Source organism: Spermophilus citellus (genome assembly GCF_964194105.1).
Source record: "Spermophilus citellus genome assembly, chromosome: 4".
NCBI classification, from domain to species: domain Eukaryota; kingdom Metazoa; phylum Chordata; class Mammalia; order Rodentia; family Sciuridae; genus Spermophilus; species Spermophilus citellus.
Window position 1 is genome coordinate 122,299,110 of NC_138185.1, and position 18,494 is coordinate 122,317,603.

The window sequence follows — 18,494 nt, forward strand, 5'->3', positions numbered from 1 at the left end:
TTTCCTCAGTGAGAAAAAATTCTGTTGTTTATAAAAATTTATAAAATTTCTGTTGTTTACAGAAATTTAAAAAGTTCTATTGTTTGTTGTTATTTTTTGTGTGATGTTTTGTTATAGCAGTTGAATGAACTAAGTCAAGGAGGAATTTACACCCACAGATTTTAAGTTATCAGGCTCCTCATTTTATGGCACACTATAAGCCACTGGTCTGTTTAAGAATTCTCTGATTCTCCCCAGGCATCTCCTCCCCTTGAAATTTATATATGAACATATTCTTGATGGAAAATATAGTGTTATTTTGTCTCTTTGAATTTTTACATACATAAACAATGTTTTATAGATGTTATTCTGGCTTAGATACTTGGTGAGGAGTGTCAGAAGAGTCAGAAGAGAGTGGTTGGGGCCAGATTATACAGAAAGAAACACATTTAATCAATGTGTTTCAGAACAGTACAAATGGCCACATAGAGGTTATACAGTATGAAGGAAGTTACACTAGGGCATTACCCTATTATAAATTATCTAGAACTGAAGGTGAAATGCTAGAGTCTTGAAGTTTTGAATCCAAGATACACTGTATTCCTAGTAAGTTCTTTTAAGTCTCTGAAGCTCACCTTTCTCATCCACAAAACAGGGATCAGGAGAGTGTGTACTTGAATTGGTAGTTGTGAGGATTAAAAGATTCAATATGTGTGAAGTGTTCAAATGTTAACTTTTATTATTGTTTCTTAATTGATTTGGTTTTTAATTCTGACTTTCCAGTAAATGTCTGATTACTGATTGTATTTTTCTACTGCCTTTAGCCAAACAGAACATAGATTTTTAAGGTTCTAACTTTGCAGAAAAGAGGGGGAATCCAGAGATGCTCAGGGGAATGGAAAGAGCTTTGATAGCATCAGTTTTTTGCCCTATGAATTATTTGCAACATGTAGTCTTGGACTTGGAACACAAATTCTAGTTTATTCCTCTAGAAAGGAAAATAATATCTATATCACAGATTTGTTTTATGAATTAAATGAAATGTGAAGGTTCTTAGTACATGGTGAGCACATACTGATGCTAGTTGTGTCTGAATTACCTACTGAATGTGTATTATGGTTTGGAAATGAGCTGTCTCCCCCACCCAAAGCTCCTGTGTTAATGCAAGACTGTTGAGTAGCTCCTATGCATCTATGGATATGCTCCAAAATAACATATTTTATATTCTAATTTTATATAACTCCAGAGAGGCAATTGTGTGCCTCAGACAAAGCCAATACCAAAGCAACCACATCTACCAGACAGAAGCCAAATGAACATTTCTCCAGAGAAAGGATGTGGGTTCATCAAAGAAAGCACTAGCTTTCTGACCCCATGGTTGAAGAGACAGCATAGTTAATACCCATGTATCAACCATTGGGTTGGATTATGGAAATTGTAATCTAACCAGTTGTAATCTAATCAGTACATATTAGCTAGAATGGATTAATGGCAGGTAGAACATGGCTAGAGGAGGTGGGTCACTGAAAGTGTGCCCTGGAAGGATTCATCTTCTCTCTGAGCCCCACCCCCCATCTGCTTTCTGGCTACCATAATCAGAGTAGTTTTCTTCTGTGACACCCTTCTTTCATGCCCTTTTGCCATGATATTCTGCCTCACCTTGGACCCAGAGCTGTGGTGTCAGCCAACAAGAACTAAATCTCTGAAACCATGAGCCAAAATAAACTTTTCTCCTTTGAGTTTTTTCTTTTTCTTTTCTTTTTTTATTTTTTTTGAGAGGAGGTACTAGAGTTTGAATATAGAACGACTTTACCACTAGCTACATCTCCATCCCATTTTATTTTATTTTTATTTTAAGACAGGGTCTCACTAAGTTGCGTAGGACCTCATTGAGGCTGACTTTGAACTTGGTCTCCTCCTACCTCAGCCTCTTGAATCACTGGATTACAGGCATGCACCACCATGCCTAAGTTGTTCTTGTCATGTATTTGGTCACAGTGATGAAAAGCTGACCAATATATTATGTGTTGTCCATGTACTTTGATCTAAAATAAACCCCTTTTCCTAAATTATCTGTCTGCGGGTGGTTTTTATATGCAAGCAGTAGTTGAACTATGTAGGTGTACCCTGTTAGCACAGCTGTTGAAGAACATGGGTATCAACTATTCTGTCTCTGCAACTGTGGGGTCAGAAAGTTAGTGCTTTCTTTGATGAACCCACATACTTTCTCTGGAGAAATGTTCATTTGGCTTCTGTCTGGCAGATGTGGTTGCTTTGGTATTGGCTTTGTCTGAGGCACACAATTGCCTCTCTGGAGTTATGCAAAATTAGAATATAAAATATGTTATTTTGGAGCATATGCATAGGTGCATAGGAGCTACTCAATAAATATTTTTGAGTGTTGTTACACATCATATTATTGTGTTATGGTTAACAATGCTGAACACATATTTCAAGGGCAAAGACTGGTTCTTATTTATTCTTTATCCCCTATTGCCTAGCACAGTGTGTAACCTATACTAGGTTTATAATAAATGATTGTTCATAAAGGAAGAGTTAATGACTTCAAGGGAAATAGAGCAAAGATGCCAGTTGCCTCCCCTTTTATACGTAACCCCTTGTGTTTTTCCCCTCTCCTTTTCCCTCTTTCTTTTCACCTTCTCCCTTCCTTCTAATAAGGTGTTGTGAGGCATTTAACTGACCTTAATTCACCTTTTTAGAAGATATATCTTTCATTTCTTCTCTTCACAAAAATGAAAAGTGACATTTCTATTATAAAGAAATGGCCTAGGCAACTTCTGGAAAAACTCTAGTGGTTAATCAGTTACTTTTTATTTAAATACATATGCTTAATGCTGAGTTACATTGTAAAACTCCCAGGCTGATTTATGGTCTCAGTCTGCCTTAATTAACATTGATTCCAGGGGAATAGTAAATGGGAATGGCCTTCACAATTGAGGCTGAACAATGAACTCTCTGGGTGTTGTCCAATTTGTAACATGATTTACATGGAAGCAAGCCCTTCCTTTCCCGGGGTTATCCCTTTTTCATCTGGTGTTTAGGACGGGTTATATATAATCCATAGATAGGAACATTTGCTGTCAAATACTTTTGCTGATTTAGAGCTAGGCCACAAAATGGTCACTATTAATAAAGAAGGAGAAAAAAACCTAACCTGAGACTTTGCAGGGATTCCAGGTTCTTGCTATGTGTCATCGCTTGTCCAGTCTGTGGCGGTTTTACGAAGTGACCATAATGAAAGTCAGATTAAATGCACAGAATATATACATTTAATCAACAGCCATTGGAATCTGTGGTGCTGGAAGAGTTATAAGAGCCCTGTGAATGCAAATTTATTGCAAAAGAATCCAACGGGTGGGGGAATGAATGTCTGCTGAATGGTACTACCTGACACGGGACACCAAAAAACTTTCCAGAGTGAGTGATTTAAGTGTAAGGTTTGGCTTGTAAAGCTGCCAGCTGCTTGGTTTCAAAACTTGAAACATTTCCAAAACATTGGATGAGGCACTTTATATGTTCACTAGAGTAAATACTCTGGTTTTACTGCCAATTTAAATGTGCTCAGTTTACAGTAATGAGCTTGTATAGGCATTACCTTGTTTATAGAAAGTGGAACAGGAAGAAATGAACATTAACCATTACCAGTAGCAATTCCCATTGCCTTCTGCCACAACACTGATGGCAAGTTTAGTTTCTTCCAATTTGGGAATATGTCACAACTGACATTGGTGTGTACTTGGCTCCAATGCCATGTTGCTTCAACAGAGCAACAGATGCTGTAATTCACTGTGCCTCTGTCAAGGCTGCTCATTCAAGTTGACTGCTTCTTACTATTTTTTCCTAAAACAGATGTCAGTAGCACAGATGTGGGAATTGAGGGACAGTAGAATAGGTAGGTCCCAGATTATACATAATTGGGTGTGTTTTAGCTAAATCTGTTTTCTACAAGTGAATGAAGCACAGAGTCATTTATTTTCTCTTCACAGTTATTTACATGTTTTAGTATAAATCTTTGTTTCTTGGGATGACTACTAGTACAGGAACCTCTTTGGCCCTCTTAACCACTGGGAGCATACACTAGAGATAGGCAGATATGTTTAGGATGAAAGACATAATTTACTGGCTAAGAAAGAAAATACAAAAATTTAAGGAGACCCTAGTAAGCACAACTTCTAGAAGACAGTAAACACTCAGAAGATACTATTGACAGATATTAAAAACGAAAGGAGGGAGGGAAAGGGGTGTTAATAAGAAGAAACCATAGGAATCCATATCTTTATTTATTTATTTACTTTTGCAGTACCAGGGATTAAACCCAGGGATGTTCCCACTGAGTTACCTCCCCAGCTCTTTATTTAATTTTTCAAATTTTGAGAGAGGGTCTCACTAAGTTGCTACGGCTGGCCTTGAATTCTCCAGTCTTCTGTCTCAGACTCCCTAGTAACTGGGCTTATAGGCATGTGTACCTGCCTGGTGAAGCCCATGTCTCAGAACCTTTTCCCTTAGGTATATATACTTAGGAATATCAGGATATTATTTCCCAAGGAATACTGCACTCTCCTATAGTACAGTTCCCTCTCCATTGTGTAAGATAGTGGCAAAACACAGAAATTGATCAAAACCAAGAGCATGATCTTAGGTATCTGCAAATAAAGGATTCTGATAGCCCAAGGATGTGACTGTCAAGTTTTTTTTTTTTTCATGCACTGATTACCTTATTTTGTGGCTGGCTTTGCTTTACTGCTTTTCTAACAGTATTTCTATGGTGAAAAAAAAGAAGAAAAAGAAAATATAGCTAATTATTCAGCATTGTGTATTTCAAAATACCAAATGTCTCCATTTTTAGCTTTCACGAAAGGTGAAAATTTCTCTTTGCCCTGTCATGTTCTCTTTTCCCTCTGACCCCTCCACCTCCATTATTCTTGGTTCCCTTCTCACTTTATTGTTTCTCAATATGAACTCTATTAGTCTTTTTTAAATCTTCTGTTCTAACAGAATTGTGTATTTTTATCAAAATTGTTGTTCTCTTTTTCAGTATTTTCCTTATCTTTTAAGTCTTTTCTTCCTGCTTTCTCCATAGTATTTTCACTCCTTTTTACCACTACTCTTCATGATGTTGACTACTTTATGTTAAACTTTCTTTTTTTTTCCTGTTTTCTAGTGTGTTCCCATTGTCTATGACTTTGCTTGACCACCTTTATGCGTTAGATTCTGATTATTTCTCTCATTTCTTAAGGATTTTCATGATTTCTGGGCCTTGCTTGCCTGAAGATTTTATGCTTACTTTCAGGACAGTGTTGTGGTAGAGGCTGGTGTTGAGAAGCCAGGGGCAGCTCAATCTTTTGAGCTTTTTGTAAGGTCAAGCTTTTTGTAGAAGGGAAGAAGAGAAGCTCAACTTCGTTTCTTTCTTCTCTGTCACACTTTTTAAACAGGGTATCAGATGATCCTCAGAGAAGAGCCAAAGTCAAGGAAGAGAGGCTGATAGGGCAGCTGAAGCATTTTATTAGGGATAGAGTTTCTTTCTTCTACCCTTCCTGTTCCCTACCCCAGACTGCACTCCCTCATTGTTTGTTTCCCTGAAGTGTTCGTCTAACATATCAGCCACACCACTCCAATCCCTCCCTTCTCTGAAGTGATCTCCTGTGATGCTTATCTCTACCATCCATCTTGGCACTAAATCAGAGTATACAACATTATTTAACTTTCTTGAAAGTAATCTTATCTTTGAAACTTTATTATAAGTTCCAGAGTACACATCTTCTGTGGATTTTTCAGTAGTACCTACAAGCATTTCCATGCTTGGAATAGCCCTTTAATAAACATTTCATAGTTGTTGTTTTCTGTGGAGGTAAATTTCTACTCAGGGATATTCCTTTCTTTCTCAGTTCTAATTTATGCTATTTGTATTCTATCAACCTGCCTCACAGGCGAGTATGTAGAAAGTAAGTTTTTCAGGTCCCTTATTCTTACGAATTTGTTGCATTGTGACTAGAGTCTAAAACTCCTTTGGACTACCACTTCTGAAACTTTATATTTTAAAATGTTAATAGTTGCTGCCAAAGGTGCTGGAAAAGATTCTTAATTTTGGAAGTAAACTAAATAATATAGTCTAAAGGTTCCTTCTGCCACAGTGCTACTGTCTTGAATGAGTATATATGAATATGTATGTATGTATGTGTATGTGTGTTTATGTATTTAAACTTGGTTTTCCATTGATTTTCTGATAGTGCGCTGACTGTATATTGATCTTGTATTCTAAAACTTTGCTAAATTTACAAATCCAGCATTTGGTTGATTTCTTAGGAATTTCTACATGGACAATCATGTCATCTTAGAGTAAAGACAGTATTCTTTTATTTCTAACCTTTGTTGCCTTTTATTTATTTTTCTTATCTATATTGATAATATTAAATATTAAAATATTAAATATAAATAATGAGGTCAGTTCTTTATATTATATATATATTACTTTTATTGTGTTTGTTAATTAAGACAGTGAACTGAAAATGAATAGGGGGATGAAGGAAAATATGAAAGTTAGATCTTCTCTAAAGGGAAATGCCAATCACCAGTTGTAGGAATTGTAAATATCCATCCAGCATCAGCACAGTATACATTCTTCTCAAGCTAACATAGAACATCACCAAGGTAGACCACATTCTGGGCTATGAGACACACATTAACAAATTTAAAACAGTAGAAATAACTCAAAATATACTCTCATACCACAATGGGATTAAATTAGATCAGAAAATAGCTGAAAAATACCACAACATTTGGAGATTAAATAACATACTTCTAAAGAATAAGTCTCAAGAGATATAAAAAATATTTTAACAAAATAAAAATGAAATATCAAAATTCATGGAATTCAACTAACAAATCATTTAGAGAGAATTTTATAGCATTGAATGCATATATTAGAAGAGAAGAAATGTTCTAAGTTGCACTCTTAAGAAACTAGGAGAAAAGTACAAGAGAGCAAACAGAAGAAAATAATAATTATAGCAGTAATCAATTTAATTGAAAACAGGAAAATCAATGAAACCATAGACTGGGTAAATTTGAAAAGAATCAATAAATTGGCTGAATATTTCAAAATACACTGTACTGTCATGTATGTCTAAAGACCACAAAGAAAAAATATGAATGGCAAATAAAATAAAATTGCTAAACATCTAGCCTGACCAACCAAAAGGGAAAGAGAAAACTACAAATTACTAACATCAGAAATGAAGAGAAGCCATCACTGCTACTGCCATGGACAGTAGAATAATAATAAAGGAATATTATGAACAACTCTATGCCATTTTTGATAATTTAGAAGACATGGGTAAATTCCTTTGAAGACACAGTTTACCAAAATCTAAACAAAGAGAAATAGATCATCTCAATAAATCTACATCTATTCAAGAAATTCAATCAATAATTAATGACCTTCCAATAATGAAAGCATCACATAAAGATGGTTTCACTGGTAACTTATACTAAGCATATAAATTTTCTACAGCATCTATCAGAAAATAGAACCAGAAGGAACACTAATTCATTTAATAAGACCATCATACCCTAATGTCAAAACCAGACAAAGACATTATAAGAAAGGAAAACTGCAAATTAATATCTCTCATGAACTAGATGTGGATATCTGCAGCTATAATCCCTGAGACTCCAGAAGCTGAATCAGCAGGGAGGATTGCAAGTTTGAGGTCAGTCTTTGCGACTTAGGGAGACCCTGTCTCAAAAACAAAAACAAAAACAAAAGGCTGGAGATGTGGTTGGTGGGAAAGGGCCCCTGGGTTCAATCTCCAGTACCAGAAACAAATAAAAAAAGATGCAAAAATCTTGAACAAAATAGCAAATTGAATCTAATAGTGTATAAAAAGAATGATACAACATAAGTGAGTGAGATTTATTCCAGGTACACCAGACTGATTGGACATTCAAATTTCAATTAATGTATTTCATCAATATTGCTAACAATGGAAAAATCATGTGATCATGTCTCTACATGCAAAAACAAACCCAGCATTTGACAAAATACAACACTTTTTTGTGATAAAACAAAATAAAACCTCTTAGCAAACTAGAAATTGTGGGTGATTTCTTCAACTTGATAAAGAATATCTACATAAAGATCACCTACATCTAACATCTTACTTAATAATGAGAACTAAATGTTTTCCCTTTAATATTAGAACAAGATATTCCCTCTTGTCACTCCTATTTTCCCCTCTTGTCATTCCTTTTTAACATTATCATGGAAGTCCTCGTTAATGCAGTAAGTCAAGAAAAAGAAATAACAGGGTATACGGACTAGGAAGGAAAAAATAAAATCATCTTTGCCTATGACACAGTTGTGTATGTAGAAATCCCTAGGGATTAGCAAAAAGCAAACAAAAACAACTCCTTGGTACAATGAACCAAAATGCATTCTGCTGTCACTTATAACTAATTAGAACAAATAAAAAAAAACTTATAGGATAATAAAAGATTGTAGCAAAGTTTCAGAATACAAAGGTAATATACAAAAGTCATTTACTTTCCTATATAACAGAAATGAATGATTGGAATTTGAAATAAAAAACATAGTAGCTTTTACATTCCCCCAGAGAGAGCAAGAGCAAAATCGAGAGAGAGAGAGAGAGAGAGAGAGAGAGAGAGAGAGAGAGAGAGAGAGAGAGAGAGAGAGAGAGAGAGAGAGAGAGAGAGAGAGAGAGAGAGAAATAGGGATAAATCCATTAAAATATGTACAAGATATTAATGAGGAAATCCAGAAAATTTAGATGAAGGAACTCAAAGGAGATCTAAATAAGTGGAGAGAGAATTCATGGAGGAAGATTCAATATTATTAAAGTGTAACTTCTTCTCATCTTGAGCTGTAGTTTAATGCAATCACAATAAAAATCCTGGTAAGTTGCATTTTGGATGTCAGCAAACTTACTCTAAGTTTTGTATGGAAAGGCAAAACTCCCAGAATAACTAACACAATATTGATGGATGAGAACAAAGTTGGAGGACAGACATTATCCAACTTCAGAACTTACTAGAAAGCTACAGTAATCTAGACAGTGTGGTAGTGACAACAAAGCAAAATGAAACAAACAAACCAGCTGAAAACAGCCAAACAAATAGAGTTAACTGATCTTTGACTCACAAAGCAGCATTAACATTAATGGAGGCAATAATTTTGAACACACAGTACTGATACAACTAGACTTCCACAGACCAGTGAGTCAAAACACTGACCTTACACCTTTCACAAAAACATTAACTCAAATTAATCATAGACCTAAATTTAAAATGCAAAACTATAATATTTCTTAATGATAACATAGGAGAAGAATCTAGATGACCTTGTGATTGGCAACGTAGTTTTACAGTGCCAAAAGCCTGACCCAGGGAAAGAAACTGATAAGTTGGACTTCTTAAAATTAAGAATTTTTGATCTGTAGAAGATAATGTTAAGAGATTAAGACAAATTACAATTGTGAAAAAATATTTGCAAAAATACACCTGATGAAGGACTTTTATCTTAAGTATTTACTTCTGAGTTTTTAAAAACTCATCAGTAAGGAAGGAAACAACCCAATTAAACAATGGACAAAAAAGTATAAATAGACACCTCACCAAAGAAGATATGCAGACAAAAAATAAGCATATGAAAAGGTGGCATAAGAGAATTGCAAACTAAAGCAACAAAGATACTTCTAAATACCTATTAAAATGACTAAAATCCAAAGGGCTGACAACACCTAATACTGATGAGGATGTGGAGCAAAAGGAGCTCTCCTTTATTGCTGGCAAGAATGCAAAGAAAGTCTAACAGTCACTTTGGAAGACAATTGGGCAGTTTTGTACACAGCTAAGAATAGTATTAATGTATGATCCAGCAGTTACTCTCCCAGGCATTTTACCCAAATAAGTTGAAAACTTATGTCCATACAAAAACTTGCAAATCAGTATTAAATAGCAGCTTTATTCATATTTACTCCAGACTGAAAGCAAACTAGATTAATCAAGGTTGTCCTTTAAAAGGTGAATAAACAAACTGTGTTACATCCATATAATAGAATATTATGCAGTATTTTAAAAATGAGCTATCAAGCCATAGGAAGACATGGATGAAATTTAAGTGTATGGCTAAATGAAAGAAGCCAGTCTGAAGAGGCATTAATGGAGGCAATAATCTACTCCATGATTACAACTAATTGACACTCTGGAAAAGGCAAGACTATGAGTTTTTGTCAGGAGTTTAGGAGAAGGGTGGAGGGTTAAGTAGGTTGAGGACAGAATTTTTAAGGCAGCAAAGTGACTCTATATTATGCTGCAACACAAAGAGTGAAGCCTGTACCACTCTAATGTAAGATATTAATCATAGAGAATAACGATGGAGAGAGAGAACGAGATACGTGGGAACTCTCTATACTATCTGTTCAGTTTCCTATAAATTTAAAACTGTTCTAAAAATTAAAGTGTATTAATTTTAAATGCCAAAAGAAATGGCTTGGCAGTTTTGAAAAGGAACAAGGCATAAGTTTTAGAAATAAGAATATAAACATTTTAGATCCAGGTGTGAGAATTAGTGAACTGGAAGAAATTATTTGACTGCAGCACAGAGAGAAAAGGAAACAGAAAATATGAGTGGTAAAAAGACATTAAGCATTGACTTAAGGGTAATGATTGGAGTTCTTGAGGAAGATAATAGAATTTTATTAAAAAAAAATAAAGATTAAGAATATTCCAGAATTTAGACAAAAATTCATATATACTGTAAGCATAGTGAATAGATATCAAGATAAATAGAAACAGAATTATTAGACATACTGTGATGAAATTTAAGAATACCAAAGAAAAAGGCAAAACCTGAAAAGCAAAAGATAGAAAAGCAAATCACTAAGTCATCAACAAATAAATGATTAGAAGCTTCTGGCAGATTTATTATAAGCATCACTGCAAGATAGAAAATATTGGAATCATAGCTATAAAGTGTTGTGAAAAAATTACTGACTACCTAAAACTATGTAACTTATCTGGAATATCTTTTGAGAATGAGGGTGCAATTAAATACATGGTCAGAAAAACAAGAATTGATACATTACCCCAAATTATCAAATGAGATTCTAAGGATTAATATGAATAAAAATTTAAAAACCTTTTTTAAAATAAGAAGTCATTTTATATATAAAATAAAACTTTAGTACAAACAAATTTCTCGGAGAAGAGTGATTGAATTTAGTGTTCTGAGGCCATTGTGTTGTTTGGGATCAGAGTTAAGTTATTGATTACCTTTAGACTTCAGGTTGTTAAACATGTATGATAAAATACTATGGAAAAACATTTAAAGAATATTAACAGTATACAACTTCCAAGGGAATAATTAAATTACAAAATAAACACCAACAACCTACCTTAACTAAAAGAAGCAAGAAAGGAGAAAATAGAAAGTAAAATGAGGCAGGGCACAATGCATCATTTCCAAAAATAACACATATCATAATCATAATAAATGCAAATGTGTTAAACTCACTAGTTAACAGACATTTTTTTGTTATTAATAAAATACAACCTAAGGCTGCATTATTTACATCAAAATAGTAAAGACACAGTTGAGAGCAAAAGGATGGGGAATGATACATGAGGCTTAGGAAAAACTTAGATAGCTAAAGCTAATACAGGTTAATAGCTAATGTAGGTATTCCTTTTTACAGATTTCAGAGTTTTTGAGATTTTGAAATATTTTATAAACTTTACTAGTTGATTTTTCTAATCCAAAAATCTGAAATCTGAAATGCTCTAGAATCTGAAACTTTTTGAGCATTCATGTCAGCATTCAGTAAGTTTTAGATTTCCAAACATTTTAGACTTTGAATTTTCAGATTAAGAGTGTTCAGTCTATATTAAACAAAATAGTCTGTAATAAAGAGGGTAATATTATATGGATAAATAGTTTACCAGAAAAATCTAATAGTTACAAACATATTCCTTAATAAAATTGCTTGACTTTTATAAAGATAAAACAATGGAGCTAAGGTTTATGCTGACAAATCCACCAAACCAAAATGAGAAATTCCAATATAGCTTTCAATTATCATAGAACAAACAGATAAAATATTAAAAAATCAAGATGACTGAACAGTATATTTTACAAGATTGATAAAATAGGTACCTGTGAAAACTGCTCCTAATAATTAGTACATTTGGGCAAGAAAAAGGAAATATTGAAGAATAAATAAATGAAGAATCCAGTCTAGTGGGTACCTCAAGTAGCAGTGTAGATCAAGCTGGAAGAAAGCATCAGGAGGAATACACAAGTAACTACAGTTATGCTACTAACTTGAATGGTGTGCTCATGGGGTTTTAATATGATGAATCTTAACATTTATGTTACATACATCCTTTTGTATATATTAAATACAACATAATATAAGAAATATTTGTTACCCAAATGTAGTCTTCATTCTTCAGTGTTTCGGATTTTATCTTGGCCCAGGGGGTATTGAATTTCTAATCTTATCAGGAAAGATGTTAGACAGTGATTCATGTCCTCTCCCAGCAGACATTCCATTCCAGTTAACATTAAGTGCCTACCACATCCATTATGTCTTTTAATACCGACAACAACCCATAAAATGTCAATGGACAGTTCTTCACAACCATGGAAAGAAAGTTAGGTTTATGGGCTAATTTGTTCTATCCTCTCAGAAATCTAGAGTAGACAGGTACCTTCTTTCATGAGCCATGTGTTTCTTTTGCTCTCAATTATAGCATTACAAAATCATACAATATTATAAGTGAATACTTGTATATTTTAAAAATGAAGAAACTGACCAACAGTCCGACCTAGGGTCACAAGTCTTATGTACTTTCAAAGAGCTCTAGAGTAGAAAAGTCCATGTTTTTCCTTATGCCTTTTCTGAAGTTCGACAAGCTGAAAAGCAGATTTTTCATTTTTCATACTGATTTTACTAAGCCTTTAAGTTGAAATAATAGGTAAATTTTTAAATGAATGATTTGACAGCATTGGGCCATATTTTAAGGTAGATCTTGAACTGTTTATTTCATTTTACACAAATCCGTGTAAAAGAATTTTTGTACAGAAAAAAAGTATTGATCCTCATTTTTTTATTTAACAAATTTGTTTGGGGCCTTTATTGTGTGAAAGACATAAAAAGATGACACTAGTTTTTATAAATTCTTATTTTTACTTTCATTTTGAAATAACTTAAGATTCACAAAAAATTGCAAAAAATAAAACAAAGAAATCTCAAATACCTTTCACCCCAGTGCCCTTATATAACTATAGTATGACATAAAAATCAGGAAGTAACATTGGTACAATATTATTCTCTAACCTAAAGACCTTATTCAAATTTTACCAATTGTCTCAATAATATCTTTTATTTTTTTTCTGGTCCAGGAGCTAACACAAGGCTACATGGTTTATGTCTCACAAACATCCTTTAATTTGGAACAGTTTTAAAAGGTTATCTTTCATGACCTTGGCACTTTTAGAATATGGGCCAGTTATTTTGTAGGATATACTTTAATTTGGATTTGACTGATGTTTCCTCTTGATTAAAATGAGTTATGCCTTTTGTGTAAGAATACCACAGAAGTGATGGATGTCTTTCTTGGTGTATCATATCAGGAGCACATGATGTCAATTTTTCTTATTATTAATGATGTCAACTTTGATCACTTGATTAAGGTGATGTCGGCCAAATTTTTCTAATGTAAAGTTACTATGTTTTTTCATTTGTGATTAGTGAATATCTTGAGGGAAATTATTTAAGATATTACATGAATATCCAGTTTTTCATTATACTTTTTCCCACTAATTTTGCCATCCACTGATGATTTTTGCCTATAGCAATTATTATTGTGGTGTTTGACAAATGGTGAACATCAAATTCCATTATTCTTTCGTATCTGTTAAGTGGAGATTTGCTATGAAGAACTATTTCTTATCCCTATCTGTTTAGTTATACATTTAAAAATTATATCATTATGAACTCAGACACCTTGTTATTCTATGGGTAAGCATCCATTGCTATAATTATTTATTTTGGTTTAAATTATCTTAGTATTAGCCATTGGGGAACCTCTTCATATTGATTCCTGTTTCCTTTTATTATGTCCCCATACACTTTTGGTCATTAACTCAATTTCCTGGATCATAGTGTTCCAGGCCTAATTTTGTACTTTTCCCTGCTAACTTCCTTGAAATAAACCTTTCTCCATGGAGGCCTGGTCAGAGAAAAATGACAGAACTAAAAATTTTTTAAATTGCCCAGAGAAGTTGAAAATGTTCAAGTGGACATATTTATTATCTGTACTAACAATGTTGTCAGCACAGTTTTTTTTTTAGTATGATGTGGTTGGATCTACCAAAAATAATAACAGTGAAGAAATCTTAACATTTTGCATACTAAGAAAATTAACCATTATATCCTGAGATACACAGAACTCTATCTAATGAAATAGTAAAGAATGTAAGACCTGGGAGGACTGAAACTATCTTAATTATCTTTGCCTTTCCTTTGTCTAGAAATACCTGAGTATCTATTGAGTAAATGAAGGTGTCATATTAAGCATGTTTATAATCTGTATAAACTATAAAATGTTACACAATGACAAGGCCATTGTATTTGTGCTCAATATGTTTGTATTAAGTACTATGCAATATTTCCCTTTATCTTAAAAACCCTTTAGAAAAAGTAAACTTTAGTGCCTCCTTCCACATAGGCTCATTGTTGTATCAAATTGAGGGGAAAATGTGAAAAGAATACCTTGGGATGTTTTCTATAATTTGGTATTTAGAAGTGTAGATTTATGCTTATTAAGCCTCATTTGTGATTAGTAAAATCAAAAAGAAAATTTGCAGTCAATAATAATTCAGATTGTCATTTTGTTTGTCCTAAATTAGTTGGCTGACTGGTTCATGAGTTTAGAAATTTTCATTTTGGTGGTATAACTTTTATTAAGTAAAATATCTTTAGATGTTGTGTTTTCATAGTCCAAAAATATTAGTTTAGATTTCTCAAAGAATCAACAAAAATCTTTAAAAATTTCTTTGCCCAACTTTTCCCTTGTACTTTAATGCATTTGTTAAATTTTTATGAGAAATTGGCTCAAGTAAATTCCTAAATCATTAATCTCTTCACCATTGAATATTTATGAATATGAATCTCCATTTCATAAGTAAGAAAATCACTCTTCTTGAGAAATCTGAGAGAGAACTATTTGAAAGTTTTCCTTTGCTAACCCGTGTAGCCTACACTTGAAGAGAAAGAAATCCCACTTGGGTTTATATGTGTAATTTGTTTAACTCACTAGTTAGTTTGGCCAGAGTCACTGCTCACTTCAAGATCCAAGCATTAGGTGCATTCTTATTACAGCACCATTCAGGTTTCCTTAAAAGTCACTGCCTTCTGACAGAGAAACTGGGATCTAAGGCACGATGACTGTTGCTTTGATCTACAGAGCTTGGACTATCAATGACTATTTTCTTAACCTCTTAATGTGTGGTTTATGTGTACATGGGACTCTTGCCTTCCTTAAGCTTATTTGTCTCTCATTAGTGGACATGTTCTCTAAAGGTAAGAAATGTATTTAGTCTTTGGATGACATTGAAGCAAAAATATCATAGAAGAAATTCCTGAATTAGGGGTGGGGCTAGATTGGATACTGTTTAGGGTGTCTTGTAGCACTTCAAATTCCACACTTCTACTATACACCAACAAGAGTATAGAACTAGTATTATTGCCATGGTATTTCCATACTTCTTGGTCATTACCTGATTTCTGATCACCCATGTCACAAATCCCATTCTGTGTCTCCTCTTTTAGATCTTTATTAACAATGAGTGGCAGAACTCAGAGAGTGGAAGAGTGTTCCCTGTCTATAATCCAGCCACAGGAGAACAAATATGTGAAGTTCAAGAAGCAGATAAGGTATGTCTTTCTTAAAAAAAGATTCCCTGTGCAGTAGCCACTGTCAAAAGACAGAGTAGTAAGCATATCCTGTCCAGATGCCATCAGGAATCACTTTTTCCATGAGCGATGATGGTTTATCTTTTATTTGGAATGTTTTTCTCTTCAGCTGTGCCCCTTCCTCTCTAACAGGCAGATATAGACAAAGCAGTGCAGGCAGCCCGCCTGGCATTCTCTCTTGGTTCTGTGTGGAGAAGGATGGATGCTTCAGAAAGAGGACGTCTGTTGGACAAGCTTGCAGACTTGGTGGAAAGGGACAGGGCATTTCTTGCAGTAAGTAACCTAAGAAAACAGGAAGTCTTTACCCCATATTTACCATCCCACTGGAATTTGTGTTCCTTAGTTTTTCTGAAATTATGCTGTAAAGCAGACATCGGGGGAAACCCAGGGAGTGCTTAGACATATTCAAGTTTGGGGATCAGGTGGGGAGGTGGAGGATCATCTGAGTGTCTCTTCTCACTGCATTTTCAAGAAAAACAGCATTCTATGACTAGTAAGGATTTTCCTTTTCCACATCTCCCAATCCCTGATAAACAAAGCAAAAAGCATAAAGCAGTAGGAGAGTCACCAGGCTGTTTGCAGAAGACCAATACCAAATGATTCTTTGGAAAATCAGAACTAGTTTTTACCCGTTTAGCAGTAACCCCCCTTGACTAGAGAATCCTTCAAAAGCAGAGGACCTCTCATACTTTCTGCTCCATTTTCCATTCCATTTTTCTAGAGCCAAGAGAAAGGAGAGACAGTAGGGCACAGCAGCTTTTGTTCACTAGAATAATCATTTTCCTCATATAAGAAGCTGCTTTTTCCCTGGTGGGTTTTGTTGCTGCTATTTTCTTAAAAATAAAAGTTAACTTAGAAAACACAAACCTTTTGTAATCTGGAAACACTGAGGAATGTGTACACAAAATGCCAGGGATCTCCCCCTGAATGGCCCACAGTTGATCAATTAATATTTAGAGACTCCTTGTCCAGGGCCTTCAAGCCCTAGTACCATATCATTCCCTTGGTTTGGGAAAACAGATTGCTGTTGGGACTTGTGTCTTGGGAGGGAAGCTTTAATACCCTTCCTATGTGTCCCTCCTACAATGGCCCTTTCCTTTACTCTCAGGGATCTCTTCAGAGTATCGAAACAAAAATTATTCCTTTTTGGAGATGGTTTTGGACTATGGCTATGTAACATTTATTTGTCTATTAAAATATTCAACATTGTTTATTCATTTTATGAGAAAGATGATCCATGGTGAAGAAGCTGTTTCCTGGATATTCACAAGACACTGAGCATGTTAAATGCTCTGAAAAGGCCCACTAAGTACTTCTGAAATTTGAGTCTCAACACACATTTTCTGGCTAACTTACCAATGCTGTGTAAAACTGAGTTCTTTGGAACCCTCGGAAAATACTGATGTATATATTTGTCTTTTCACTGGATTTTGAGTTCCTTAAGAATCAAAATTATAATTTATTTCTTTGTATTCCTTGCAGAGTTCCTGGTGTATAAATGGTAAATGAGGGTACATGAATGGCCAATAAATGTTTGTCTGAGTTGCATATATGTAATATTTACAACAGTGGATTGACAGCATGTACTAAAGATGATATAGTTTATTTCTACAGTTACATTTTCATATTCTGAAACTCCCTTTTCCTGCCACTTCTCTCACTGAGACCAAATCTCTTTTCTCACCACACTTAAATGAGATTTCTGCTTGTAAATCCTCCCAAGCTGTGGGAGAAGTAATTTTTGTGAGAGATAGCCTCTGAAGCAAAAGGGAGCTCCTAAAGGGAGAAATAGAAGTTAACACTGCATCTGAAGTAAACACAATTGAGGGTAACATAGGGCTGGCAATTCTTAGATGACTCTCGTGTCAGCAGCTCACAGGGACCATTTAGGTGGCTCAGATTCTGATTATTGACTCTGCCTCACTCTAAACTGTGTAGATCGTGACTCTGTGTTAACTAGATGGAGAATGTAATACACACCATAAGAACATATAAATGTTCTAAAAGTGCTGGGAAATAATTTGGTTCTCTTTAATAAAGGTGAGCAGGAACATAGTGATAAATAACATGATATTTTTAAATTAGTTTCATCTTGTACACATAGTAAATAGATAAATTGCACTAAATAGTATTTTCATTTTATTGAATGAAGAGTATTTCACTTTTAGTTTTGTCAGTAATCAAATAATTTTATACCAGTATGTGTTATAAAATGTCCTTATAGAGAAAAGCATGAAATTGTAAATGTATATATTTGTTTACTTCATTTTTTAAACTTATAATACCTTTAGTATATCTCAACTCAAAATAACTTTATTCCATTGTGTTAATTTGTTGTTGTTTTTGTTACGGACTTAATCAGTTTAAGAATATGTTATTAAAATAATAATGTTTATAATGTAAAGCTGTTTAATATTGCTATTTTTATTAAATGGATCAGACACTTTACTCTTAATAGATAATAGTTGTTAACACAAATGTTTACAAAAAAACCAGCCT

At 34.0% G+C, this 18,494-nt stretch overlaps 1 protein-coding gene across 1 annotated transcript in view; it reads left to right on the forward strand.

The window, feature by feature from the left end:
• The window catches only part of ALDH1A2 (aldehyde dehydrogenase 1 family member A2), a 90,487-nt gene that overhangs the window by 24,935 nt on the left and 47,058 nt on the right, over positions 1-18,494 (forward strand). Inside the window, exons 2-3 of the mRNA XM_081289889.1 lie at positions 15,852-15,956; positions 16,128-16,268. Of these exons, the coding sequence (XP_081146015.1) occupies positions 15,852-15,956; positions 16,128-16,268 (246 nt within the window). The remainder of the gene's footprint in view (positions 1-15,851; positions 15,957-16,127; positions 16,269-18,494) is intronic.